General features: G+C 39.7%; 3 protein-coding genes across 4 annotated transcripts; 1 reads left to right on the top strand and 2 right to left on the bottom strand.

The window, feature by feature from the left end:
• The first annotated feature begins 827 nt into the window (after positions 1 to 827).
• On the top strand, positions 828 to 13,470 carry abhd2b (abhydrolase domain containing 2, acylglycerol lipase b). The gene is made up of 11 exons (XM_017690195.2): positions 828 to 1,067; positions 1,356 to 1,430; positions 2,291 to 2,516; positions 2,833 to 3,008; positions 4,081 to 4,248; positions 4,585 to 4,768; positions 5,774 to 5,866; positions 5,974 to 6,075; positions 6,424 to 6,493; positions 6,598 to 6,682; positions 11,353 to 13,470. Exons 3-11 carry the CDS (start codon positions 2,305 to 2,307, stop codon positions 11,553 to 11,555), a joined length of 1,293 nt encoding a protein of 430 aa, XP_017545684.1. The 5' UTR covers positions 828 to 1,067; positions 1,356 to 1,430; positions 2,291 to 2,304; the 3' UTR covers positions 11,556 to 13,470.
• Positions 13,471 to 13,756: 286 nt separating this feature from the next.
• rlbp1b (retinaldehyde binding protein 1b) lies at positions 13,757 to 17,575 on the bottom strand. Of its 2 annotated transcripts, XM_017689637.1 has the most exons (9): positions 17,511 to 17,575; positions 16,805 to 16,849; positions 16,148 to 16,276; positions 15,512 to 15,716; positions 15,136 to 15,314; positions 14,794 to 14,952; positions 14,412 to 14,522; positions 14,198 to 14,334; positions 13,757 to 13,970 (listed from the first exon to the last, which is right to left on the bottom strand). In XM_017689637.1, the coding sequence occupies exons 2-8, from the start codon at positions 16,814 to 16,816 to the stop codon at positions 14,206 to 14,208; spliced, it is 924 nt and encodes a 307-aa protein (XP_017545126.1). In that variant the 5' UTR covers positions 16,817 to 16,849; positions 17,511 to 17,575; the 3' UTR covers positions 13,757 to 13,970; positions 14,198 to 14,205. The 2 variants fall into 2 exon arrangements, with proteins under 2 accessions (XP_017545126.1, XP_017545122.1); XM_017689633.1 differs by having other exon boundaries at positions 13,757 to 14,334.
• A 2,586-nt stretch (positions 17,576 to 20,161) lies between these two features.
• On the bottom strand, positions 20,162 to 23,625 carry isg20 (interferon stimulated exonuclease gene). The gene is made up of 4 exons (XM_037540782.1): positions 23,556 to 23,625; positions 22,359 to 23,066; positions 21,656 to 21,850; positions 20,162 to 21,538 (listed from the first exon to the last, which is right to left on the bottom strand). Exons 2-4 carry the CDS (start codon positions 23,040 to 23,042, stop codon positions 21,341 to 21,343), a joined length of 1,077 nt encoding a protein of 358 aa, XP_037396679.1. The 5' UTR covers positions 23,043 to 23,066; positions 23,556 to 23,625; the 3' UTR covers positions 20,162 to 21,340.
• Positions 23,626 to 26,745: the final 3,120 nt, after the last annotated feature.

A 26,745-nucleotide genomic window follows, 5' to 3' on the forward strand; every position in this document is an offset into this window, starting at 1 on the left:
CCTTCTATGGCAGCTTGGCTTTTGGGGTTGGGGGGCAGTATGTTTACGTATATACTCCAGAAGACTCGTGAGATCTCACTTTTTTTATTATGCAATTTCGAAAAATTGGTAGCATTGTCTTTCTTTAATGCCAGTCAATAATAAACAATTACTCAGAGCTCATTTTCATGTTGCTGCTGAGGAGCGTCATCTGTAAAGCAGATGGGCTTCGCTTGAATATTAGGTAACGATGCCTCTGCGACGCCGTGCCAACCTGCCCTACATGCCTTAAAGGGGAATTCCACCAATTTTCCCCTTATCACACAACTATCATGAAACACTGTGTCAGACAGTCAGTATATGTCTAACCATTGCATGCTATAACTTTCTGTGAAGGAGCTTTCAGAGGCATTCAACTCTTCAGACGTCAGGTTCCTGTGCACAATTTCGGCCTGGCAAGATTCTCTAGAATGGAGCGTTTCGCATTAAACCACTCTGAATGACTTTGTTTGCATCTTAAGCATTTCAATTCTGAAAAATTGGTGGGAGTTCCCCTTTAAGGATGTTGCTGTGATCATCGCATAAACGTCTTGGCGACGTGCCCGTGCTGTCTGGGTCATTTAGCACGTGTGTTTAACTGTAATGGAGTTTAGCATCGCAGCGATATTCAGCTCCGCAAACTGAACGCAAGCTTGACGTTATCACCTTGCGCAGACTTTATCTTCCAGTAGTCTGTAGTGTGTAGACTATCATACTCAAGGGTGAAGTAAAAATCTCCTGACAGTGATTGATTAATCAGTGATGTGTCTGTAGTGTGACGAGCGTCTCGTATCTATCGCGGCTCAAAAAGCTCAATGGCAGAGTGCCCGCCCTGGACAGTGACGTAACGCAGCTCTACACCAATGGGATTTGGCGGATGAAGCTGCCTTCATTTTAGCAAAACCAGTTGCTGGGTGTGAATGCGCCTCTGCTGTTCTGCTGTTTGCGTGCAGCTTGTGTCCTGCCGTAGAAAAGAGGAGTCCTGTGGTAAAATTGGCAAAGGGAGACTTTGAAGACCTGGCAGTGCGAAGCTCCGCACGCTAGAAACGGTGCGTAGTGTTTTCATGCACCCACATCTTGTGACGCAGCCCACCGCCTCAGTGCTGTGAGCTGCGGGGTTAGCAAGGCAGATGTTTGAACGCGAGGTTTTTTCTCTGTAACTCAGGCTACCCCGGTTTAGCCTAATGACCCGCTCTGCTTTGCTGACTGACTCAGCGACTTCAGTAGATGTAGTGTTGCTGTGCACTTCCAGACGTGCAGGATTGGCAGATCACTTGTAGCCTTGTGAGTTTCAGGGTTGGAGTACATGGGCCACTTACTATGGTCATTCTTTTCAGGACTCAAGACTAGCTACCATTCAGAAGCTGCAGTGGATGGCCTAGGACATATTCACAAATATCAGATTTACTGAGGTACTTTTATGTTATATAAATAAAGTTATATATCTTCACTTTTAATGGTTCTTCAAGGGTTCTTTAGTAAAAGGAATGGCTCTATTTGGAACCATGGGGCCAATATATAGTTGTGCATCGAAAGGGTTCTTCTATAATTACATGCCTGACATCATAACAGTAGAAGAACCCTTTCTGGAGCATTTTCAAAAGGTTCTGTATACACTCTTGCAGGTGATGGTTCTTCAAGGGTTCTTTAGTAAAGAAAATGTTTCTAAATAGAACCACGAACTTAGAGAGAACGCTTTGCATCATTAAATGGTTCATCAGAGTGATAGAGAATGTGCTCTACATGGTTCTATATATAGCCTTTTTAAAAAGGGTTTGTATAGCATCAAAAAGGGTTCTATTGTTACAGTGTCAAGCCTGTAACTATAGAGGAACCCTTTTTGGTGCTACATAGAACCATAAAAATGCACTCTTCATCAATCTGAAGAGCCTTTTCTCGATGCAAAGACCCCCAAATTATGCAAAGGGTTCTCTGTGAGTTCATAGTTCAATATACATTTCCTTTACTAAAGAACCCCTGAAGAACCATATTTTTTCATAACTATGTACAGCACATTGTCTATCAATCTAAGGAACCATTTCACCATGCAAAGAACCCTTTAAATGTGGCATTGTTCTAAACATAACTCATGGTTTTAAATAGAACCATTTCCTTTACTAAAGAACCCTTGAAGAACCATCATTTTAAGAGTGTACACATGTTTTATTAAATAGATTTTCTAAGTAACCTGAGTGTTCATTCTTCAGTCAGTAACTGTCAGTAGTAGTTCAGTCAGTAGCTGAATGTTGAAATGGTAAAATATGTTTGCCAGCTCAGCGGCCCACCATGAGTGGCCATGTGGAGAAAAATGCCCAGACCGTCAGCCCTGACATGCCAGCCATGTTTGATGGCATGAAGTTGGCTGCAGTGGCCACTGTGCTCTACATCATAGTGCGCTGCCTCAACCTGAAGAGTCCCACAGCTGCCCCAGAAATCACCTGTCAGGATACCGCGCTTAACCGCTACCTGCTCAAGTCCTGCTCCATCTTAACCAAAGAGTAAGTCCGGACACTTGCGATTGCAATAGTGTTAAGTGTTTAGTAGTGAGAAGAACTGAATGCTTTAGGAATGTGCATGTACTTTTATATGAACTAAGCTTTATGTAGAATGTCATTTAGTTGATGCTTCTGTTCAAGCCAACTTTCAGACAGCAGTTGAAGCAATCAGAGCAACTTGGGGTTAAATGGTTAGGTCATAGTCATACTATCAGCTGGAATCAAACCCTTGACCTTTAGACAGCTCAGTCAAGCTTTGTCACCACTCGGCTACAATTACCTGCAAACCGATCCTTCCTGCATGCTTGTGTGTTTTCAGGTATATTCCACCATTGTTGTGGGGTAAGAGTGGGCATTTTCAAACTGCGCTCTATGGAAAGATGGGCAGAGTGAGCTCTCCTCACCCATGTGGCATGCGCTTGTATCTTCCCATGCAAGATGGAGCTACAGCTACGTTTGACCTTTTTGAGCCTCTTGGTGACCATCTAACTGGTGGTGAGTGTGTCATTTATTCAAAATTGAAAACATTAATCTAAGCCTGGTTAACAATATTATTATTAATTATTATTATTAATAATAATATTATTATAGTAAATAGTAATAGTCAGTAGTCATTTATAATCTAATCTTTATAAGCCACTTGTCTTTTTGGATCGTGGAGGGTGCTGAAGCCTATCCCAGTGGCCACTGGGCACAAGGCAGGACACTCTGGACAGGCCGTCAGTCCATCACAGGGCCGAAAGACAGACATATACATTCACACCTAGGGGCAATTTAGCAGTTCACCTGACTGCATGTCTTTGGACTGAGGGAGGAAACCGGAGCACCTGGAGGAAACCCGCATGAGGAGAACATGCAAACTCCACATAGAAAAGACCCTGGTCAGAGAATTGAACCCAGGCACTTCTTGATGTGAATAATTCAGTATCTGCTATGAATCTGTTGTGTAAATATATACTGACCCACATTGATTTATTGCTAAAACAAAGGTCTATTCAAACCTTATTAGTTCTGCATTCTGTTTAGTTAAAGGGGGAAATCCATTGACGCTTCAAAAATTCTGCTTAATTCAGTGGTTACAATGTCAACAAAGTCATTCAAGAAGACTTTGGCCTAAAACATATTTTTTCAAATCCATTCATGATAGAGTGTTGTAACACAACAGTACCCGAAAATATATTTTCCTATATTTAATCACTATTTTAATTATCAACATTTTCAGTTATAAAATGGCTATATTTGCATTGTAGATATCACAGCCCATGGTTGCCATCACCAACACTCTGAATGACTTCATTTGCATCACAGCCATTGAACAATGCAGAAAAATGTGTGTAATTCCATCCTCATTTTGGCCCTCTGACTCAGATGTTCTTCATCAAATGTCCTGACACCCCATCTGGTCCACATTTTGTTTTATACTGGCTCCCAACACATCTGACCCAGATTGTCAAGGGCTGTAAACTGAAAATCACCTGTCTTAGGCTTGCTGGAGGGAAAAGCGAGCAACAAAATGTGTACCTGTGCAGTACATAACTGTAAGTGCCTGTGTGGTGTCTGTTCACAGATGATATAACCATGGTGATTTGCCCTGGGATTGGTAACCACAGTGAGAAGCATTACATTCGCACCTTTGTGGGTTACTCCCAGAAACAGGGCTACAGATGTGCTGTTCTAAACCACCTGGGGGCTCTTCCAAACATTGAACTCACATCCCCACGGATGTTCACCTATGGTAAGACCATTGTTTGTGTAATGAAAATTTTGCCCATGGGAAATAAGTGTTTGGCAAGTATTTCATCACCACACTGGTGAAACTGCATTATTTTTGCCTGACTTTTTGATAAACAGTATCACTGTCCAAAATGTTTGGATAGGTAGTGCAACTGCTTATGATGTAACACTCTGGTAACCAGGCTAGTGGACTCTGTTTGTGTCACCTTGTATATCACATTGAGAAGAAAATCCAAAATGTAGCCAAAATAAACACTGGACCTCATTTCAGTGGTGTACTCCCATGGCTTAGCATTCCTCCAAGATCTTATATTCTGTGCTGTGCTCTCTGCTACAGGCTGTACCTGGGAATTTTCAGCCATGGTGAGCTACATCAAACGGGCATTCCCCCAGACTCGGCTCATAGTGGTGGGCTTCAGTCTAGGTGGGAACATTGTGTGTAAGTTCTTGGGGGAGAACCAGGCCAATCAGGAAAAGGTGCTGTGCTGTGTGAGTGTCTGTCAAGGCTATAGTGCGCTAAGGTCAGTATAAATTCTTAGATTGTGCTGTCATAAGAAAATAGTGATATTGTAGAAGAAGGAAAAAAACATGTGTAACAGCTGTTATTCATTTATGATATTTTGTTTCAAGTAATTTAGATACTTTATATTGCTCCATTTGAAATGGTTGAAAAGTTTGTTAGAAAGATAATAAAATATAAATGGAGCTCAGAGGTTTTCTCATAACAGCAAAAATACACTGTTAATGGGACAGTGTGGTTCGGTGTGGTTTTGATTGAGACTACTGTTTATCCTCTCAAACTCTTAAGGCCCTATAGGTGCATTCCAAGAGCTAGGCTCACAGAAAGCAGGTGCATTTCTCACCCTGCATTCAGTTTACAACTAAAAAAAGAACAATAATATACTGTATATTTTACTGTAAATGTTACTTGCCTTTTAAACCATGTGTAGAACAATTTGCAGTAGCACTTCTATCATTAGTATTGGCTGTTCAGTGGGTAAATAGTGTAGATAACCTTTGTTATAAACACAGACTGTTTTTTCTTAATCCATAATTATACACTTTATTAAGCTAACGACTAAAATAAATAAATTTAATTTAATTAATTGAAAGCTTATATTAGCAACTTACATTTCACACAGTGATTTAATATGCCAGGTTTTCTCTTGAATTATGGACAACAAAAAACCCTGAGAAATTCTCTGATAGCTTCCTTTAATATTGTCAGAATATAGGCACCACTTCTTGTTTGTCTTCGAAGGATGCTTCTGATTGGAACAGCTTTCAATGACGTAGTGGTCTCGATAAGCAGCCCACCAAGACTGCAGCCTAGCTTTTGTAATGTAGATTATAAGTATAGCTACACTTCAGTTCCTCACTCTCATAAATACATTACTTGTGTTCTTTGCTACCGAATAATCTGTAGTAGTGCCTGAATAAATTTTAAGATTAATAGCTAAATAATAAACCTATGGTTTCAGTTGGTTAACTGAGATTATTTTGTATTTCTGTTGTTTTAATTTAAGAGCTCAGGAGACTTTTCTACAGTGGGACAGGTGCAGGAGGCTTTATAACTTTCTCATGGCAGACAACATGAAAAAGATCATCCTATCCCACAGGTAAGCACTAATAATGAAGTGTAATAAGTGTTAACTGTGACTGTCGTGGTCAGGGAGTATGATTCATATGCATGAGTAAGAGTAATGTCATTGTGCTCCCTCTGCAGAGGAAGCCTGTTTGGCACACGGTCCAGAAAAATGGAGATAATGGACCTAAGTCGCCTGTATACAGCCACATCTCTGATGCAGATAGATGACAACATTATGAGGTATTATTTGTCAAATCAACTTAATCAGAGCTCTCAATTTACGCAAATACATTTTGAGTGTTCTGTGTCTTTCTGTCTCCAAAAGTGAAGTGTTATAATTGTTTGTTTGTGTCGATTGTAGCTGTACAGAATATTTGAAGTTAGTCTTCCGCAGGAACATCTTTACAGTAAGGGGCCGATCTACTAAAGCATTCAGAAACAAGCAAAACTGTGTTTGCTGATTTGATTGGTTGGAATTAATCAAACGATCCACTGTTAACGTGCAAATCAGCGTTGATGGCCTTTAGTGGCTCAAAGTGTATCCTGTAGGTTTTGTATGCAACTCTCTGTCCATCTGTCTTTCCTCAGAAAGTTTCATGGTCATGACTCTTTAAAAGAATATTATGAAAAGGAAAGCTGTGTACATTACATTCACAATGTAAGTAAGTCTGAAACCGTATTAAAACGGGATTGTTAGTTACACGAACATCTAACTAGTAATGATAAGTTTAGTCATGTTGTTCGTCCTTTGTCCTCTTTCAGGTGAATGTTCCTCTCCTCTTGGTGAACTCATCAGATGACCCTCTAGTCCATGAATCCCTACTAACCATACCTCGGACACTAGCAGGTATTTTGACCTAGAATTTAACAGTTTATTGGTTGACAGTTTATTAGGAACATCTACCTATATCTACACCCAATGGTCATTTTATCAGAAACACCTACAGTGTTGGTGAATTTTGTAGGTTTACAGTTACTGACTGAAGCCCATCTGCTTCAGCATGTGTCAGCCACCCTCTCTACCCCATTCATTATTCATTAAAGGAAACAGAGAATAAAAGGATGACTACTAATCAAATATTATTTGGCTTGTGGACTTTTTGGCATTATGAAACTTTCTTGGCACCGTCCCAACTGAAGTTTCACTTTTTAGGATGTATTCTCTGTGACAATTGAATGACATGAATAAAAACAGGCTAAGCTTAGTAGAGCTGATTAATAATCCTCCATAAATTTAAACAAAAACATATTAAATATTCTCTTCTACGCACAGATATAAGTATGTAGTGTCCAGGAGGGATATTGAGAATATTTTACTTTTTACTTTACTAATACCAAATATATAAACAGTCCCAATAATTAGCATGCATTTCTCAGTCTGCAGGCTTTGGCCCCCTGGGGAGCATCAAGGAAGCCATAGAAAAATCTAAGCAATTATGTCTCTACTTTAAATCTGCTTCAGATATACAGTATCTAAAATGTGATTCTTTAAAAATAGTATGTGTCTTTAAACAATGAAAATAAAATACACACCAGTCAGTCGATATTCCACATAGAATAGGGTCATGTCTCTGTGGTCAGGGCTGTGTCTCTGTGTTCAAATCAACATTAGCTAGTTAAATAGGCAGAAATCTGGTGAGACATGGTTTACATTTGTTAAATAAAATTCATGATCGGAGTGGGGGACAGGAAGGTGGGGTCACCAAAGCAGGATACAGTGGCAATTATTATCAAAAAGCAAGCCTTAGGTTAAATGGTTTTGAGATCTGCCAGCCTACATTATGTACAAAGTGAGGATAAAGTGTAAAAAAAAAATCAGCAAAGCTGCGGTTTCTGATAAACTCATACCAGTACAGCACATGCTGTCATGCAGTGTTAATAATATCTGGTCAGCGATTGTCCTATGGATGTCTCTTTCCATCAGAGGGGGGTAACAGATGTGCAGTAACAGGTGAGCTACAGTTAGCAACTGTAAACCTTCAAAGTGCACCTTTATGGTTAGATATATCGGATACAATGAGCATAGATACAAGATACAACCTAATAGACCCTGGCAACTCAGAGTATGTGTCTCCGGTGAATGTCATATAAAAAAATGTTATCTTCGAACAGATCTGCTGAAGGTAAAGGGTATTATAGTGGTAAAATCCATGAATGCAGAATACAATCCATGTTTTTGTTTCTAAAGCTGTAGATAAAACCATTGCAAATCTCTTTCTCGTAAGCTTTTACGGCCTCTGTCCCAGATTGAGGATTAGTAATCATGAAAGAACAGAATATTTATTTTAGTCAAAGTTGTCAGTAATAATAAACTTAATGCACACCATTACCTTGCTCCATTAGTGCTGCTTCAGTGTGCTGCATGAGCTCTGTGCTCAAGACCCTGGTGCTGAATTTTTCAGGGCCATGTGATCTATTTGGCCCTGTGTGAATATTTATCAGAGCAATGTACTCACTTCACTCAGCTGCAGCGGATCGAGGCCTCTTCAGGCACCAGCTTATCAGTCTGGGCAGTGGGACCAGATTATCCCTCTGTTGCATGTCACAGAGAAACACCCTCTAACTCTCCTTTCATTTTTTCTTTGGCCACAATATAAACGCAAAAGCTCCATAAAACCATTTGACAGACTTACAACAGTTTCCACTAAGCAGAGCAGGGTGGAATTAATAGCAGTTCAGTTGAAGAGCTTGTGTTGTTGTAATGTTAGTTTTGAGTCTGTTTTAAGAGTCTATTTTGGTGGCTGTGTACCTAAATAGAGCTCAGCTGGTGCAGTTTATCAATAAATAAAATACACTGTTTTCCCTTATATCTTAAATGTAATTGATCAGCTGAAACATGTTTGGTGTCTGAAGTTTGTTTCATTAGTTTTGCACTAGAACTAAAAGTCTAAAGTAGCTAACAAGTAATCAAAGCCTGTACCCCACCAGTTAGTGTCATGCAAAATACATGTCGACAGTACTGTGCAAAAGTCAGATAACTTCCTTAATTTATTTCCAGTTAAAACAACAATTAAGAGCTGACTTTACAGGTCTTGGAGGAAGCCTGTGTTAGCCTTCGCCCTCCTAGCATTGTTAGTATTGTGTGATTGTGGGAGACCTAACTAGCGGGTGGAATTGGACATGACTAAATTAGGGAAAAATTGGGGAAAAGTGGGGGGGGGGGGACAATTAAGTACTCATTTTCCTGAAGATGTTTCTGAAGAGATTAGATATTAGATAATCTACTTGCATTACAAAGGGAAAGTCAAAGGAAAATAAGTGAAAAAACTTGGCAAAATAAATGGCCAAAAATGGCAATGTATTGTATATTAAAAGATACAGAGAAAATGGAACTGGTTTACAACTGTCCACGACCTAGTAGACCACCAAAACTGTCACCATCAGATAAACAGCATTTAAAGATTTAAAGGCCCACTTATGTTTCAGATCTTGAACGTTTGTTTCTGTCCATGTGTTTGGGATTACTTGGATGTTGAGAAGCAGAAAATGCAACCAACCTTTATAGGTGTGGAAAAATATCCCTGTAGATTTATTAAAAAAACTGAAAGCAAGCCTCCTGAAGAAAAAAAAATCCTGGCATTGAAAAACACTTGGTTTGACTAGAAATAAAATAAATGAAAATAGGGTCTTGGACTTTTGTCACACACTTTCCTGAAACTACACAGAGATGTTAAATCTTCTCAAACTAACATGTTCTCTGACAAAAGGACATCACATAAACAGTAGTAGCACTTTGAACTCTGCATTTTGTCATTCTTAATGTTCATATATGACGAATATAAAAGTGAAGATTACTTAACAACTCAATGCAGTTTAAAAGAAATGTGTGATCATTTAGGTTTGTAGCATGCATGATGCTATGTGGTGGGGCTGTTAGCTTCAAATTACTTACTGACATTAGCCTTGCAGCACAAGTGCAAAACTACAGAAGGAAACTTCAGCTAGTTTAGTGAACTTGGATGTTGTTATTTGAGTGTTGTTCAAGTGCATGGCTAGAATTAATGCCTGTTGCAGCCCCCTTATCTCCAGCATTCATTTTTAGGTCTCAGGCTCTGGTCCATTACAGTTTGTAGCCTCTGCCTGGTGTAGACTCAGTAGTGTCTAGTAGACTCAGTAGTAGTAGAGGGATGACGGGACTCAACAGAGCTGGTGCTTCCAGCTCGGGGCCATATGTCACAGTGTAGCTCTTGTCTCTAGCTCAGCGCAGTGTGGGCAGGGCTTCCATATATGGCCCTGTAGTCACATGTCAGGTGTCATTGCTTTTCCGCTAACCCCCTTTCCATATTGAGGACAGCTGTGATAGACAAGCAACGGACAATCCAAGTCCTGACAACAGATAGCTGCTTTCCAAGGCTGTAACCTCAACGTAATCGCACAGCTAACTTCATTCATTTGACTCCAAGGTTTGAGGTTGACTGACTAGACCTGTGATAGGCCTCTCACTGTAGGGCACCAGGGTGAAAGACAGGAAGGGCCTTGGCATGTAGGGTGTCAGAAAGAGAAAGGTAGAAAAGCGGTAATGTGACATAGACGGACGGAACATCTGGGACCTGAGATGGAGATGAGTGGTTTTGAAGTTTTTACTGTATCAGAGTCTGTGTCTGCTTTCCTTCCAGAATGATTTAGCTACACTCAGAGGCCCTTCGAAACATTTGGCATTTGAGGGCCATAAGTGAAATCCCCTTGGGAGCTCCCGCTCAACCAATCACATTATTTTATATGCAAGAATGATAAATGCTAATGGACAATGATAAAACGATAATTACTAATGCTCAGGAATACAGATGTAAATAGAAAATGGACTTTATTAATAAATAATAAACTAAAACTGAATGATTTATGCATTTCTGTTGCCTTGATCTTTTTAGAAACCAAATTAAGACATTTTCTGTCAATATAATGCATTATGGCTAGAAAACCCCAACTTACAGGGCCCCTTGTGGCTGCTTATACTGCTTATAAACAAGAAATGGCTACTTTAACAAAGCCCTGTCTGTACTCTTGATAAATGATTACATAATTAATTGCATGGGCACAAAATGATTTGCCTTCAATTTACATTCTTTATTGGCAGGTTCGAGTCTATGCTTCCAACCAAAAATGTCAAATATAAGAAAATACATCAGAAAAAAAATGATGATTTTTTTTTCTCTGCAAAACAAGACACTAGGCACAACAATAACTTTTCATCAAATTTAAATCATAACAAATACAAAATAATCTGCATTTTCAACAGAATCTCTGCACAAGTTTCATTAACCCGTGAGTGACAAGTATGCAGTTGTTTATGCAGATTTGGGCACCGTGGTCGAATAACATTATATGTATTATAATAATATTATATACATTATAACAATATTACATAACAATATAATGTTACAATGTTCTGCTGTTATAGCCAACTTCTAAGGATTGCTCAAAAGCAGAAAAAAGAAAAAATGATTATCCATTCATGCAGTACTTTGGTATCACACAATTTCATGCAGCCTAACATGGATCCTCCTTACTTCTCCACAGAAAAGAAAGAGAATGTAATCTTCGTGCTGACGCTGCATGGAGGGCACCTAGGCTTCTTTGAAGGTGCTGTGCTCTTCCCTCAGCCTCTCACCTGGATGGATAAAGTTATTGTCAGTTATGCTAATGCTATCTGCCAGTGGCAGAAGCAGCAGCCACAATGCCACCAAGCAACAGACTGCACAGAACTCAAAGGCAAAGCTTAACACTTCTCCAATGGCCTGTTCACTCTAAAGAGTAACTCAAGCGCATCCAATGCCTGATGCATTACCTGGGTGTATACTGATGAAAGGAAGTCTTACACATTCACATATCTCCATAACTACAGCCGGTTTTCAGCTCATTAATATCAAATCTTTCAGCACAAAGTCAATAAAACATACACAGTGGGCTGAAATAAATGATAAATGATAATGCAGTTTATGAAAGGAGGTCTCCGAGGGCATATAGGCTGTTAGTGATATGCCTCTTTAGGCCAGTTGATTAATGGGCATTTAGTGAGAAGGGAAAGGGCACATGTTCCAGCATTTGAACATGTTCTTTGTGAGATGTGAAACTTCCGCAGCAGTATAGTCAGGTCATTTCCAAGGGAAAAGGAATTGTTGAATCTTGGTTTCAGTTTATTCTGATGTCCTAAGAATGTCTTAAGCCCAGACACTCCTGTTGTGGGCAGTAGGTTTGTGCTAGCTGCTGATGGGCAATGCTTATAAGGGAAGTAAAACAACAATCAAGTAGACGAACAAGAAACCCTTTAGTTTTAGTTGATTTCCTCTGTGTGACACTGCTGCCCCCTGCTGGCTAAAAGTAAAGGATTTTATTTTATTAAAGGTCTGAAAAACAGGAAACGTGGATTATAAGAACACATTCATGACCAAGCAGTTGAGGATTAAATGAGAAATCTGGGTGTGTATGTACATGTGTTTATAAAGCAATAACATAGCGGTTCATTTTGCCATGTTGATTATTAGTGCTGAGTTTACTGCTGTGTTTATGTCTATGAATATTGTGCTGCTGTTTGCATCATTAGTTAAAGTGTTAATCCCAGATGTTAATCCCGAAAAAGGAGCTTTAAAGAAAATCATGTGACAACAGGCTACTTCTGCTTTCTTTAATGTGATAACCAACATCATTTGTTGTGATCATCATAAAATTAAATGTATCAAGCAGCCTGTAGTTTCAAAATGTCTGCGTAATTAAATCTTTAAGATGTAAACAATGTCATTCAATGTGGTTTAGTGCAAAATGCTCCGTTCTAGAGAAACTTAAGATGCAGAATTGTTCACAGCAGTGGTGATGGGAACCAGACATCTGAAGTGAATACCTCTGTACAAGCTACCACACAGCAGGTCATTATATGAAATGTACCCTGACTGATGCCTGAGACATTCCTTTTATGATAGTTTTAACATAAGCTTTTAGCCTAAAACATATTTTTAAAAATATATTAATGGTGGACATGTAAATGCAAAGCCTTATAAGGCAAAATCATACTTGATGAAACTATTCTTTCTATTCTTTTACCACTATTTTACTATTCTCAACATATTAACATATTCCATGTGAAAACTTAGAAGACATGCAGGTTCACTGATTATTTTGGAGAGTAAATAAAATGGCTGTATTTGCAGTGTAGACATTATGACACCTGTTTCCTGTCACCACTATGAAGAAATCAGAGTCTGTAAGTTTCTCTTTGTTTACATCTCACTGATTGAACTATGCAGATATGCAAATAAATTTCCCTTTAACTTTCCTGTCCTACACATGAAGTGTTGATGTTTGATAGTTAAGCTCAGTAGGACAAATACTACAGCACAGCAATGCAACACAGCAGTCCACTTGGTGGGAAAGCATGGGGAATAAGGAGATCTGGATTTTGACTAGTGTGTCATAAGACTGCACAGTAGTTTCCATTATGTAGTAAAATTAGCTAATTCCAAAATGTGGATCTAATAATAGCAACAGCTTTTCTGTTTGCAGTTCAAACTGTTAATCCCTTATTGTTCTGTGAAACAAGCCTAGTGGATGTCATGGTCCCATATGTGTACAACACATGCAGGTCTATGTTGTGAACACAGGAAAATTGTATGTGCAAGGTGCAAAATAAACTATTTTTTGTAACATTTTGTCCTCATTTCATTATATGCATTCTTTCAGTACATTACCTTCTTTATCACAGGCCCACACACACATTTACTTCAGCAGTGTGTTATGTACATAGGACGTTTTATGTAATCATTATTTTTAGCCAAAATTACATCACTATTGCACTTGAGCATGAATACATATGACATGTCATTTCATGAAACATTTACATTTAATAAGTAAAAAAGATTCTCAAGCGAAGAGCAAAGATCAAAGTTGCATTTTCATTGTGGACTTAAAAACAAAAATAGAAGCAAACAGGCATCTTTATATATTTTATTGTACACATCATTTAGGGATAACATTACAGACATTTATTTTCTCATATTTTGGTGCACTCAGCTAAATAAAAGTACAGCAAACAGAAACAAGCACTTTCTGAAAGATGACACGTCTGTTGTTTCTCTCTCTTAAGAAAGGTACCTTAAATACGGGGCTGTGGGGCTTCCCAGGCCAGAAGAAAAGCTCCTAGAAAACTTAACACAGAGAATGGCCATGTTTCAGTGCCATGAGCTCATTAAATACTTATTGTTTTTCAGTCATCATTTTTTTCAAGTGTTCATTTGGCATGCTTGCAGAATTGAACTGAACAGTGCTGCAGGCTTTATTCAAGTTCATCATCGTCACAAACGTATACCAGCATTTCAATATGCCACGACACAAACAACTAGAATTACATCATGAACTATTTCATAATGGTTACCATGTTCCTCAGTCAAAAAGTTTCGCTGCTGTTGCCTTGCCATCATATTTGGAGCCTTTGCCATCAAACTCTGATGGCAAGATCTCAGGATCAAACTCGTTGTAGTAGGTGTCCAACTCATCTCCATGGACAAACACCTAAGGATACATAAAACATGCTCAGTCAGACTGTCTAATGCAGTGCTTATATAGTATCCAACAGGCTGTTGGCTCACCCTCTCCAGGAGTTTGCTCTTCAAAAAGGGCTTGACCACATTGTAGGTGGTGGTGAAGTACCAGGGTTGGTGGATGAAGTGTACAGCTTTGAAACGAGCAGGGAAAGAGTCCTACCCCAGGAAAAAAGAAAGAGAATTAGGATAATGATGGTGAAAATTTGACTATGATTCTCATTTCCTTTGAAAGTATAAGTGTCACCTCATAAGTGATAGACGTGCAAATGCCAGAGCAATCTGTGCTACAAACATGTGAATGGATCTAGAATCCCTCAATCACTCTCATAAGTACACAACCTATGTATTAGCTTCATTTATTAATGGTAGTCAGTAAGCTAGCTGCAACCCTAAGTTGTGTGAATATGTAGCTCATGCAGAACATTACCTGCAACATGTCCACCATCTTCTTCAGCTCTGTGGGCTTGATGCCTGAGGCCTGCTGCATGGTGAAGCCCTTAAAGTTCTCAATGATGCAGAAGCCATTGATCTGGGTCTCTTCATTCTCTAGCAGCTTCTCCAGGATCACACAATAGGCCCTAAGGATCTGGAAAAAAAAAAATCAAATTGTGACTTTTCCCAAACAGAACTCACAAAAGTTTCTAAAGTAGGTCTGTAAAACTTTTCATTGATTAGACAAAACAACCTCAAAACTTCAGTTAGAAAGTAGAAAACTAAGAAAACTAAGATTTATTCTTTTAACTCCTATTTAAATCTTATTTTTTATCACCTCATCAAAGGTGATCTCTTCATAGTCCCAGTTCTCAATGTTGAAGAGCAGCACCACACGGCCATATTTGTCTCTGCTGGACAGGATTCCTGGGTAACCAGCTTCGATGGTGCTGCGTACAGCCTCCGGGCTTAGGTTTTCAAACAGCTCCGGGTAATCTCGCCTGAAGCGGACGTAACCTATGGCAAAGGAATGATTCAATTTACCCGTTGAGTTTTGGGATTAAGAGTGCATTCATGTAGACATTGTGTTTTTGCTCCATCATTACTGGCTTTGTAACCACCATTACACATTGGGTAAAAGCACAGAAGACGCACACTCCTATCAATCTTACATAAAATTGTTGTGAAGAGCACAAACACTATTATCCACTCACCCTTCATGAGGTCAAAAGCCCTGTACACATCATATTTTCTGGCCCGAATGAACCTCACAAGCACACCATCAGGTTTTTCTCCAAAAGTGTCCTGCACTGCCTTGGCCAGGTCATCTCCACTTCCTGCTTTTTCCTTTATGATGCCCCTCAGCTCCGTCACAGCTGATGCTTTTTTCTCTTCCGTCTCATTTAGCTCATCTTTTGCCTGCAATGACCAGTAGAAACTACATTGAAACCCAGACATGGTTTAAAAAAGGTGGAAGATGTTGTATTGACCATTGAAATGGTTAAGAAGACTAGCATTAGCACAGTATGACAACAACAGCGGAATCTGTCTTGAAATACCTTTCATATGTATAATTGATGCTGAATGCAAAGTAAACATCTAATCTTCATAATACGTCTAAGGAGCAGTGGCAACCAGGCCCCCTAAACATCTCAATTGGACCCTTTATTTCACTACTTGCAATTTTACTGACTCAGAGTAGCTATGATAACTTGTAATTTATTTATTTATTTATTTATTTTATAAAACAGATCCTCCTAAAGATCCTACTTACAAAACGGATCAAAACACTGGTTGTTATGAATGTATGTGTGCCCCTATTATTATGTCCTTGGATGGTTTGTAAACACCTTCTGTATGGTGTGGTCAGGCAGCTTGGCGCAGGGTCCGAACACCGCCCCATGGTCTTTGATCGTGAGATGCTCCAGCTTGGCTCTGAGGGCCTGCTCCTCCTCTGACACCATACGGTACGTTCCGCTCTGCAAACAGACAGCAATGGCATCAGAACAACCCTGAATGAGCTGTTCGAAAACACTAATCCACAACTCTTACCCCTCCTGACGCAAGCCCACTCAATGGGGCCTAGTGTGAGCAAATGCTAAGCTGTCTCACATGAATACAGTAAAGCCTGGTTTTAAAAAAAGAAGGAAAAAATAGGAAACCTTTGTCTGAGAGGAGAGATTAGCAGCTAACGCTAGCAGCCCCAGACCTGTACTGAGAGCTGCCTTGTTCTGGGAAAGTTTGTTGACTACACTGTGTGTGAGTGGAGGTTTGGAGGAATCTGAGCAGACACAGTGGAGCTTCATGTGATTCTTGGGACAGAAAATATTTCAACGCTATGAGATATGGCTGATTTTAGTTAAAAAAAAGAGGCAAGTTGAGGCAAGTTTTGATTAGATCAAAAAGGTGAGACCGGCCCTAATATCAGACAAAACCCCATATTAGTTAGGTGAAAAGCATAGTACACTAAAAAAAACTATGTAAAAATGAAGCTTGCATGTACTTACCACAACAGCCATTGCTTCAGATATTCAGTGCAGTCTTGAGAAAAGCTGGAAACAGAGGGATTATATCACCAACACAGCTTAATGAAAACACATGAAGAATGCTCTTATTGATCCTGTGGATGCCTATGACTTGGACTAAATAATCAAACACTGTTCTAAACAAACCTATCTAGAGTAGTTCAGTCCCTATCTAGTCCATTTTCCTAAGCATCAATATGTACTCCCCTTACCACATGAGTCTTTTGGGGGCAGATTAACTTCAAGACCATAATGACCGGCGTAAAAAGACCCATGCAAGTTTGTAATAAATTCTCAAGCACTTTACAATGCTGAAAAAGAATTACAATTCAGAAATTGTCAAGAAAATTTTAATACAGCACCTTTGAACTCCCAGCAAATTCAACTTCAGAGAAAAACTTAAACAGGCCAGTCTTCAGGTTACCAACTTCTGCTCATTACATCATTAACATATGCTTTCCTCCAAGAACTGGGTGATTCGCTAGCTACACCAAGCAACTAATTCCTTGTTGAAATCAGTAAAATTCCACTACAGTGCAGAAGCAAAATCCAGGACAAATGAACCACAATTAAAATGCAATTTCTAAGGCAGAAAGCTTCTGAAGGCTTTTCTCAGCGCCTAAACTCTGTAAAGATCATTAAGAGGCACAGAACAGGCTTCTCCCAGGCCAAGCTAGCCATGACTTACCCGACAGGGTGGTGTGCAGCTGAGGGGTCCGTCACCAGAACTGTAGTGAAGAGAGGAGTTGCCCTCTTCAATCATTTGTAGTGGTTCCCCCCGCCTCTGGATTAACACCGTCACACAGGATTACACAGAGCAGATTTAACGTTAATCAGCACAAAAATAATTGGGAGGAAAAAGGAATGAGAATATTGACCAATAGTCATGCACAAATATGCTGCATGCAAATATGCAGCTTATGTGAACCATCAATGATGAAAGTGAAAAACTCATTCCAGGTCATCACAAAGCACAAGTTACAGATGATGCAGTGGCCTCAATCGTTTTCACACATTTGTTACGCTAAAAGTGATTTAACAGCTAATACAATTTTATTAAACATGTTATGAAGTAACCTAAAAGAACTTCATTGAAGTTTACCAATGGTTAAATGGTTGAAGTGTCCAAATACACAAAGTGAGACATTGGAAGAGTTTAATGCTTTGAAAGCAAGTTTTTACATAAAGTGGTTAGAAACATGCTGCCTGATGTGTAATACATTATTCATGGTAGTTTTGTAATAAAAGATTTAGCTTAAAATGTATTTTGATCCATTTGTTACAATCCCTTTATGGTGGAGGCAAAATAGATCCCAAAGAAAACTTATGCTTTCTGATTTATCACTTTTACCACCATCAACATTACATGTAAAAACCCAGGAGACACATATAGGTTCACTTGGATGGTACATAAAATGGCTATATTTGTATTGTACACATGGTGATACCTGGTTCACGTCCACTAAAGAAATCAAGTCTGTCAGTTTCTCTAAATCACTCTTAATGACTTCATATCTTGAGGATTAAAATATTCAGAAATTTTGAACATTTGTGGAATTCTCCATTTTCCCTACACGTTGGATGTAATTAAGGACAATTTTTGATGGCCATGTGCCTCTCTGACCACTTCTTTAATGAAGATACTTCCACTCACTGCAAATGCTGAATAAACTAGAGACCTCAGTACTCAGGTTTTTTCTTAAGTATGGTTTTACATTACTCTACCCACATCCCCTGGGTTTAGTCAAACTGCAATGTGAACAGTAGCTATTGCTAGCTCCTGTGACGCTAGTGCATCAAAAGAATTTCAACTTGTCAGTCCACCTTATCCTTGACGTGTATGCACAGTACACGTTAGATACAGATTAATATGGACAAAAGTGCTTTAAATGTCAGCATTAAACCTTCTAAACAACCCACCACTTTAAATTTAGCACTTCATAACCTTATGATTGTATGTGAGTGAACTGCATTACATGACCAAGACAAAAGGCTTTCTTTAAAAAAAACAGCCTTAAAGAAATTAATATGCTATATATATATATTAAGCTATACAGAGAACTTTTGATTGCATTAGTCATGACGTCACCTCTCACTAAAGCTTAATCCAACAGTGTTTAGAGTAGCCAAAACAATCTTTCCACTCTTTTTTTCATTCTCTCACATCACCGAGGAACATTTCCCTTCTGACGCAACAGGGAACAGAGCCGTAATACCCTAAATCGGGATTTAGCCCATCAAAGAGGGGGTCTGTATGCCTAAGGCAGTGGGATTGGCAGGACAATGTTGGCCTCTGTGCTCTGTGAATGTGTGCAGGACTCCTTGGCCCCAGCTAGGGTCAAGACCACTGCTGCCTGAGTGCGGGTACACACGAGACACTTTACAAACCAGCAGAAAACCTGTTACTTCCACAAGAACACCACCTGTGATTATACGGTAAGCTGAGGTTCTCCACTAAAAGCACTCTGTGTGTAGAAAGAAGCTTAAACCATGTCTTGAAGTCTTATGAGGGCAGTCACTTGGTAGGTAAGGGCATCATCAAAACCCTAATTAAAACCAAGTGATGCTAAAACTGGCTACAAAAGAAGCATTAGAGGTTCTTCTGTTACGGATCACCAATTTTGCCCAACTATTGGTGACAGTGGAACAATGTAATAAAACAATAATAATGCACATCGCTATGAAGTCAAGAGCACACTGTGATACTTTAGCACTAAGTGTGGCATCCATCTTGTGTCTCAGAGGCGAATAGGGACAAAAATAGAACAGTCAAACGGACAACACAAACCTAAAAACTGAATTTTAGCTGTAGCTGTGGGTCTCATAACATGTCTGCATGTTATAGAGACTAGCTGAATGAACGTCAACCAAGTAATTACCATAATTCAATAAGAAAAGCAACAAGACAATTGGGAATTGCGAAGATAACACTGGCCTATTCAAATCAAAATAAGCTCAATTAAAACTGTTACTGTGCTAAAAATGCAGATTATCTGCACTATTGCGTACTCAGAGCAGAACAACTCAAACCCTTTAGCCTCTCTAAAAAAAGAAAAAAAAGCCTACAAGACCACAGTTGGAAGGCTACAATGAGCAATTATATAACAAACCTCTTTCACCTCTGGTGACCCCATGAGGTAAGGCAAATTTTTCAGGTTTATGTGGTTAAAGGTTTCAGGCTGTAAACAATTGTTCATGCTTATATAAAGCATCTGATATATCTGAAGGGTGTAAGATTTAGTAAGAATGTAACCAAGTTTAGATTCCAGTGTTCAAACTTAAGACAAAAAAAAAAAAAAAAAAAAAAAAAAAAAAAAAAATCAAAAACAAACAAAAAAATCTTTTGCTCCACACTTTACTCAAATAACCAACAGATCACATTTTTAAAACTGAAAACTGTACAGTTGATGTTACAAGAAAATCATGCATACATTTAACATTATACATACACATGTATGTATGTATATTTGTACATGCATACGCATCCAGCAAGTTATAATAAATACTGAACAGACCTTTAAAAAGATCAACCAATAAACATTTCTAGTTTAACATCAACTGGTATGTACAGTTCAAGTAGGTTGTGTTATAGCACCATATTAGTTATGACAGTCACCCATAGGGTTAAAGTGTACTCTCTGCTCAGCAGTTATTTCAATCTCTTTTTTGACTAACAGATTCAAATACCGGAAAAGACACTGACATGTAATTACCAAATCTAAATATGTACCTTCAAAAAAAAGGGACTTTTGAAAAAATATAACTGAGCAGCACTGATTACACAAACCAACAGGCAAAAATCCATAAAGGCTCAGGTACTGACAATCTCTGTATTGTAATTCAGGTTACAATGCTGACTTTAGTTGTATTATCTTTAACTGCAGCTTGCAAAACTGTTCAGCAGTTATGAACAAGTATGATCAACACTGATTGTTCAGCTAAAAATGTTCAATACATTATTAATGTCAAAACCATATATAGGCTTAATTACTTTAGTGTGACCCTACATTGATAGCTTTAGGAGCCCCAAATGTTATTTCCGAATTTAAAATATCCTAATCTTTGTGAAGCAAAGTGGCACAGAATAATTTCTCTACCAAATCTGTTAACATTTACAGTTTAAATCTGTAGTTACCCTTTGTATTTCAGGCACAGAACTACTCAAATTCATTTGAAAAACTACAACATGACCTTGCAACTGGAGGGACAGGTACTTCCCAAACAGGTTAAAAAAATAGCAGTCTTGAAGTGGGGAATTAAGTAATTTTTTCCCTGCACACAACTTCAACCAATGAATAAAGCTGCAGCAGAGTGGGTTCTAAAGTGTATAAGGGAGTACTTGATCTGTAGTTACTACATGTCCACCATAATGGACCCTTGTAGGACCTGGGCAAACAATGACCTGGGTCATTTGCATCAAAAAGGGAAAACCCTGTAGAAAAAGCTGCCATCAGCTTTTTTTGCATACAAAGGGGTGACATTGTTCCATACACTGTTTAAGTGTACATGGCTACAATCTCATTGGTTGCAGTCCGTCAAACTCTCGGGCCAATACTCGTCCTGCATGTAGTGTTCCATGGAGGCAGTGTGTTCGGAGATTAACTCAGAGTTCTGGAGGTGGGCCTGTATGGACTTTTCCCACTCTTCTTCTACCAGCTTGTAGAGGTCCAAAGCAGCAAGAGCATCTTCTACAGAGCAGTGACCAGCTCTGCCAACCTAAGTGGGAAAGGAATAGAAGATGTAATCATAAGCCTTTAAAACCATCTCACACTTAATGGGTGTTTTTAATAAAATGCTTCAAAAATAATTATCTTCTAAACTAAATATACATACTTGTATATTCCTATTGAGAAGCTTTTGGGCCAGCTTCTTCAGCGAGACACACTGTTGAGTACCATACAGCTGTCGCAGCAGACCCAAGGAGAAAGTATCCCTAGTCCTGCTACGTGGTACAGCAATGCCCAGGACATTGAAGTCATTATGCAAGGCATGGCCAATTATTATCTTTCCTTTAAGCACATGGAGGATCTATTTAAAAACAAAAACGGTGCAAGTTGTTTATAGCCAATATATAAAAGCAATAAGCTCGTTCAATTTGTACCAAGAATGGCACCAAATGGAACACATGAAATATGAAGGGCTGCAATGTTAGTACCCACAACTTATGGTATATACAAACTCTGCATAGCTGATGTCATTAAAACATTCAACTATTAATAAAAAAAATGCTAATCATTATGAAGAAAAATAAAACATGTAAATAATAGTCTCACTATTTGGATAGTGCTCTATATCCCCCTATAGATGATCTACAGATGTTCAAATTGTTAAACTATCTGTAGGTTAGGACCAGGGTGATGGTTGGGTTTAGGTTTTGGGTTAAGGTTAGGATTAGAGCAGGTTTAGAGTTCAAGAAAGTCATGGTCAATTTAGTAGAAATTTAGTTGAACGCAACTTGAAAATAAATGCATCTAAAAGTGGACTTTCCAAATAAAGCATTACCAATAATACAGAAGGCTTCAATAGTCTCACTCACCTCTTTCTTTGCTTCCTCATAAGGCAATGCCTGTTTCAAGTGCTCCTCCTTGATTCCACTCCACCGTGTTCGGTAGTTTGTAACTGGATTGCAAGGCATGATATACTTATCATAAATTACAGTTCCAGAATAATTTAATATACTACATCGGGCTAATTCACTACGGTGTCCTTTAGGGCCAGTCCCCACCATTTCACAGTCCATAGCCACCAGCATTGAGGGGTTAATTCCAATGCAAGGTGAACTCCGGCCACTGGTGGGAGGGCTGGTCTCTGAAGAAAAGCCACTGTCAACCTCCCAGGTGTCACTAAGCGAGGAAGAAGTCTTGGCTGTACCTACGGCTGAGTGAGTGGTTATTTTGGCCCTTTTGGCTTTCACAGATTGTGTGCTGTCCAATGAGCTGTCTGAAGGTGATTCACGCCTGCAGTCAGAATTGTCAGACGAGCCGACTTCACTGCCCTGCTCCTTCAGGGAGTCACTGGATTTTCTTTTCTTAGGTTTTTCGAGTTTACACGTTTCTCGACATTCCACAACACACTTTTCCTTTCTGTGCTTCTTTTTTCTCCGTCTCCTCCATATAGATCCATTTCCTAGTACAGAAGAAAGAGTAGGTGACTGAATGTTGAGTGGTCCCCAAACACTTTGGGCAGCCCCACCATTACTCAGAGGGCCTGGAGCAGACATTTCTGCCAGCGTGTGAAGCTACACCTGGAACAAAGAAAATAATGAGACACTGACAAGGAAGCTGCAAAAGAGGGAAAAAACACAGCTAAACTGTACAGCTGAGTAGGACTGTTGGAAGCTCCATTATTGAGACTTAGCGTTAACTAGTTAGCCTAGCTAGCTACACCGTGAGGCACCAGCAAATGAAAGATGAGAAGCTAGCGTTAGCTTCCTTAACACCGTGGCAGAATTTGACGATTAACACTTAAGTAAAACGGTGAAAAATACTTATTTAAAATATTTAAAACATACTGATGAGACTCAGCAAGAACAGGCTACCGTTAAACAGCCAATAACGCTGCCCAAACGGCTTTTATTAGCCGTTAAAACGAATAAGCGCTAGCTTACATTGCTACACGTCGCGTGATAAAACACAAATCATAAACACGTGAATGTTCATCATCCAAAACAGTGATACACGTCGAATACGTGTTATAACATTTAATGCACTGGTAAGACGGACTGAAAACTCACCCACACGGCAGACACGTGGAGTCGGTAGACAGAGGAAGAGTCTGGAGGAACATGTCCGGGCAAGCTCTCCTTCCTTCAACGCTATTGGTCGAACCTGCCTGCCGTCGCTGCGACCGCATCAAGCTCCGATTGGCTGCTACCATTAGCGTCACCTCGTTCCAATCACATTGAACGCGCCAAAATATTTCGAGCTTAAAGTAAACGGAGTTCATCTGAACAAATATGACCGTTCATTCATTCGGACAGAGCAGATCATTCAAATATAGAAGTATGAGAACGGCTTAAACGTTATTCACCCTATACTTTTACTTCCTTACTTCCATACGCCTCTGTCACGTTCCCCTCAGATGTAGCTAGGGGGAGAGGGGAAATAACATGGCACGAAATGGGAGATGGAAGGGGAAGACACAAGTACACAGTACAGTAGTGGGCCAGTCTATTCCAGGGCTATAACATGAAGCATATAAGAGTAATACATACCTACTGTTTAAGAATCTTTTTTTTCTATTATGTTAAATATATGCTATATATGTTAATATATGCTACACATATATGTTTATATATGTTGATATATGGCAGTAATGTATGTCCCATGATTTTGAAAATGGACTATATGAAATAAGTTCAAATGTCTCTCCAATTTAAGCTGTAAATAAAAATGTCATAAATTTGAAATCCATATACTGTCACATATCACATTTCTGTATGGGATGTGCTGATGAAACTCAGAAAGGGCTACACATTTATGTAAAAAAGGGAAAACAGCAGGCTGTTATATATGGCTAAATGAAGTAGTTTTCTGTTGTTAATGCATGTATTATAATCAGAAATGGATAAAAATGATGTTGTTGCAATGTCCTGTATGGGAGGGACTGAGGTCCCTATAATTTTCTCTGCTGTCCTCACCACCCTCTGCAGGGACTTCCAGTCAGAGGTGCTCCAGGCTCCTGCCCAGACAGAGATGCAGCTGGTCAGTATGCTCTCTACAGTGCCTCTGTAGAAGGTGGTGACAATCGGAGGGAGAAGGTGTGCTCTTTTCATCCGTCTCAGGAAGTGTATGTGCTGCTGAGCTCTTTTGACCAGAGCTTTAGTGTGAGTGGACTTGAGATTGGTTTTAATCTCCATTGCTGTGTCCTTGATGAGGAGTGGTGTGTGGTTGGGTTGGCTCCTCCTGAAGTCGACAATGATCTCATTGGTTTTCTCAGCATTCAGGACCAGGTTGCTGGTTTCTCACCAGTCAACCAGATGCCTCACCTCCTCTCCGTAGGTCATTGTCATCCTGGATTAGGCCCACTACTGTCGTGTCACCTGGCACAGCAGTCTTGGGTCATCTGGGTGAACAGCAGCGGGCTCAGGACGCAGCCCTGAGGGGAGCTGGTGCTCATAGAGATGACACTGGAGATGTTATTGTACACCCGCACAGACTGAGGTCTATTTTTAGAATGTCCAGCAGCCAGTTACACAGGTGAGTGCTGAAGTCAAGGGGGCCAGTTTGCTTAACAGATGTTGTGGGATGATCATGTTAAATGCTGAGCTGAAGTCCAGAAACAGCATGTGCGCATGTGTATTCTTTCCTTCCAGGTGTTCTAAGCTCAGGTGAAGTGCAGAGGAGATGGCATCTTCTGTGGAGAGATTTGGACGGTAAGCAAACTGGTACGAGTTGAATGTGGGAGGGAGTTTGGAGGTAATGTGGTCCTTTACCAGCCTCTCGAAACACTTCATCATGATGGGGGTGAATGCTATAAGGCTGTAATCATTGAGGGAGGAGATTGTGGGTTTTTTGAGCACCGGTATGATTGTGGCAGTCTTTAGGCATGATGGTATGGCAGCCTGTATCAGCGAGGTGTTGAAAAAGTCCAAAAGAGCCCCAGCTAGCTGATCAGCACATTCCTTAACTACCCGTCCTGGTATGTTATCGGGGCCTGCTGCTTACCAAGTGTCCAATCTCCCTAGGGTTCTTCGGTCATCTGCCGCATCCAGACAATCTGCACGACAGGGCAAGGAGTAGATTTCACCTCAGGAGTGGTATTCAGTGCCTCAAACCTTCCAAAATATTTATTTATTTTGTTGAGAAAGTTATTCTCACAGGGGGGGAGGAGTAGCTTTATAGTCTGTGATTGTCTGAATGCCTTGCCACATTCATCTTGTGTTCGAGGGATCCTGGAAGAAATCCTGTGCTTTTCAACCACGAGCACGCTTTGCGACTCTGTTCAGGTTTGTTCTGAGCTGTTCTGAGCGCCACCACATCAGTGGATTTAAAAGCAGTATTTCATGCTTTCAGCCTCACACGTAACTCACTGGTCATCCAAGGTTTCTCGTTGGCCCGTGTGAAGATGTTTTTAATCACATTCACATCCTCCATGCACTTCTGGATGTATGCAGACACAGACTCAGTATACTCATTCACCCCTGTGTGATGAATTTCGGTGGCTGCTGCTTTGAACATGTCCCAGTCCGTGCACTCGAAGCAGTCTTGTAGTGTTTCCATAGGTCCTGCAGGCCAGAGCCTCACCTGCCTCATACGCTATGCTTCAGAGCTAAATAAAAGTGTTTACATTCAATAATTAGTGTTTTTAAGGCAGCACAGTGGTGCAGTGGGCTGCGCTGTTGCCTCACAGCAAGACATGTTTTTCTAACATGTTTTTCAAGGGTAATATATCTGTAAACGCTGGGGACATAAAAATGGACGTTTCTGCAGAACGATCCTTATAATGTCTCTGGACTCTGGCAGAATGTCCAGTGTTTATTCACCATTTTACTAAAAACGAATGCATCATATCAGATCTCACCATAAACGACTGGATCAATAACAAAGATGGAGAGTCTGACTTTTATTGCTGAATCAATGGCACAAAATAGTGCTGAGGAAAGTGCATTCTCTATAGGGAACCTCACTCTTTATGAAAGTAAATAACACAGGAATGTGGTCATTTTCTGCTACAGAATTTCCCAGAATTATCCTTAGAACTGGATATAGATGTTCTCTGGAAAAGACACCTACAAGGGAGGTTTGTCAAAATAATCCACCTAAGTAATTAATGTTTCCTGCTATCCTGCTAAACCTTTATCTTCCATTACTTAAAAAAACTCAATTTGTCTTTTTATCACTGTGGAAAATATATTGCAGTTTCAAAAATCTACAGTTTACATGCATAGATGATGACTAATGATCTACTCTTCCTGCTGCAGA

Source organism: Pygocentrus nattereri, chromosome 8, assembly GCF_015220715.1.
Source record: "Pygocentrus nattereri isolate fPygNat1 chromosome 8, fPygNat1.pri, whole genome shotgun sequence".
NCBI classification, from domain to species: Eukaryota; Metazoa; Chordata; class Actinopteri; order Characiformes; family Serrasalmidae; genus Pygocentrus; species Pygocentrus nattereri.

What these genes read in the sequence shown, in the direction of transcription:
- abhd2b (XM_017690195.2), top strand. Translation starts at nt 2,305, where the DNA reads ATGAGTGGCCATGTGGAGAAAAATGCCCAGACCGTCAGCCCTGACATG. An exon ending in CCCACGGATGTTCACCTATG is followed by an intron (nt 4,249 to 4,584) that starts GTAAGACCATTG and finishes TCTCTGCTACAG; the next exon opens with GCTGTACCTGGGAATTTTCA. An exon ending in ATAGATGACAACATTATGAG is followed by an intron (nt 6,076 to 6,423) that starts GTATTATTTGTC and finishes GTCTTTCCTCAG; the next exon opens with AAAGTTTCATGGTCATGACT.
- rlbp1b (XM_017689637.1), bottom strand. An exon ending in AGATGGTGGACATGTTGCAG is followed by an intron (nt 14,523 to 14,793) that starts GTAATGTTCTGC and finishes TTCCTGGGGTAG; the next exon opens with GACTCTTTCCCTGCTCGTTT. An exon ending in AGAGCAAACTCCTGGAGAGG is followed by an intron (nt 14,335 to 14,411) that starts GTGAGCCAACAG and finishes ATGTATCCTTAG; the next exon opens with GTGTTTGTCCATGGAGATGA.
- isg20 (XM_037540782.1), bottom strand. Translation starts at nt 23,042, where the DNA reads ATGTCTGCTCCAGGCCCTCTGAGTAATGGTGGGGCTGCCCAAAGTGTT. An exon ending in ATGAGGAAGCAAAGAAAGAG is followed by an intron (nt 21,851 to 22,358) that starts GTGAGTGAGACT and finishes GTTTTTAAATAG; the next exon opens with ATCCTCCATGTGCTTAAAGG. An exon ending in TTCTCAATAGGAATATACAA is followed by an intron (nt 21,539 to 21,655) that starts GTATGTATATTT and finishes TTTCCCACTTAG; the next exon opens with GTTGGCAGAGCTGGTCACTG.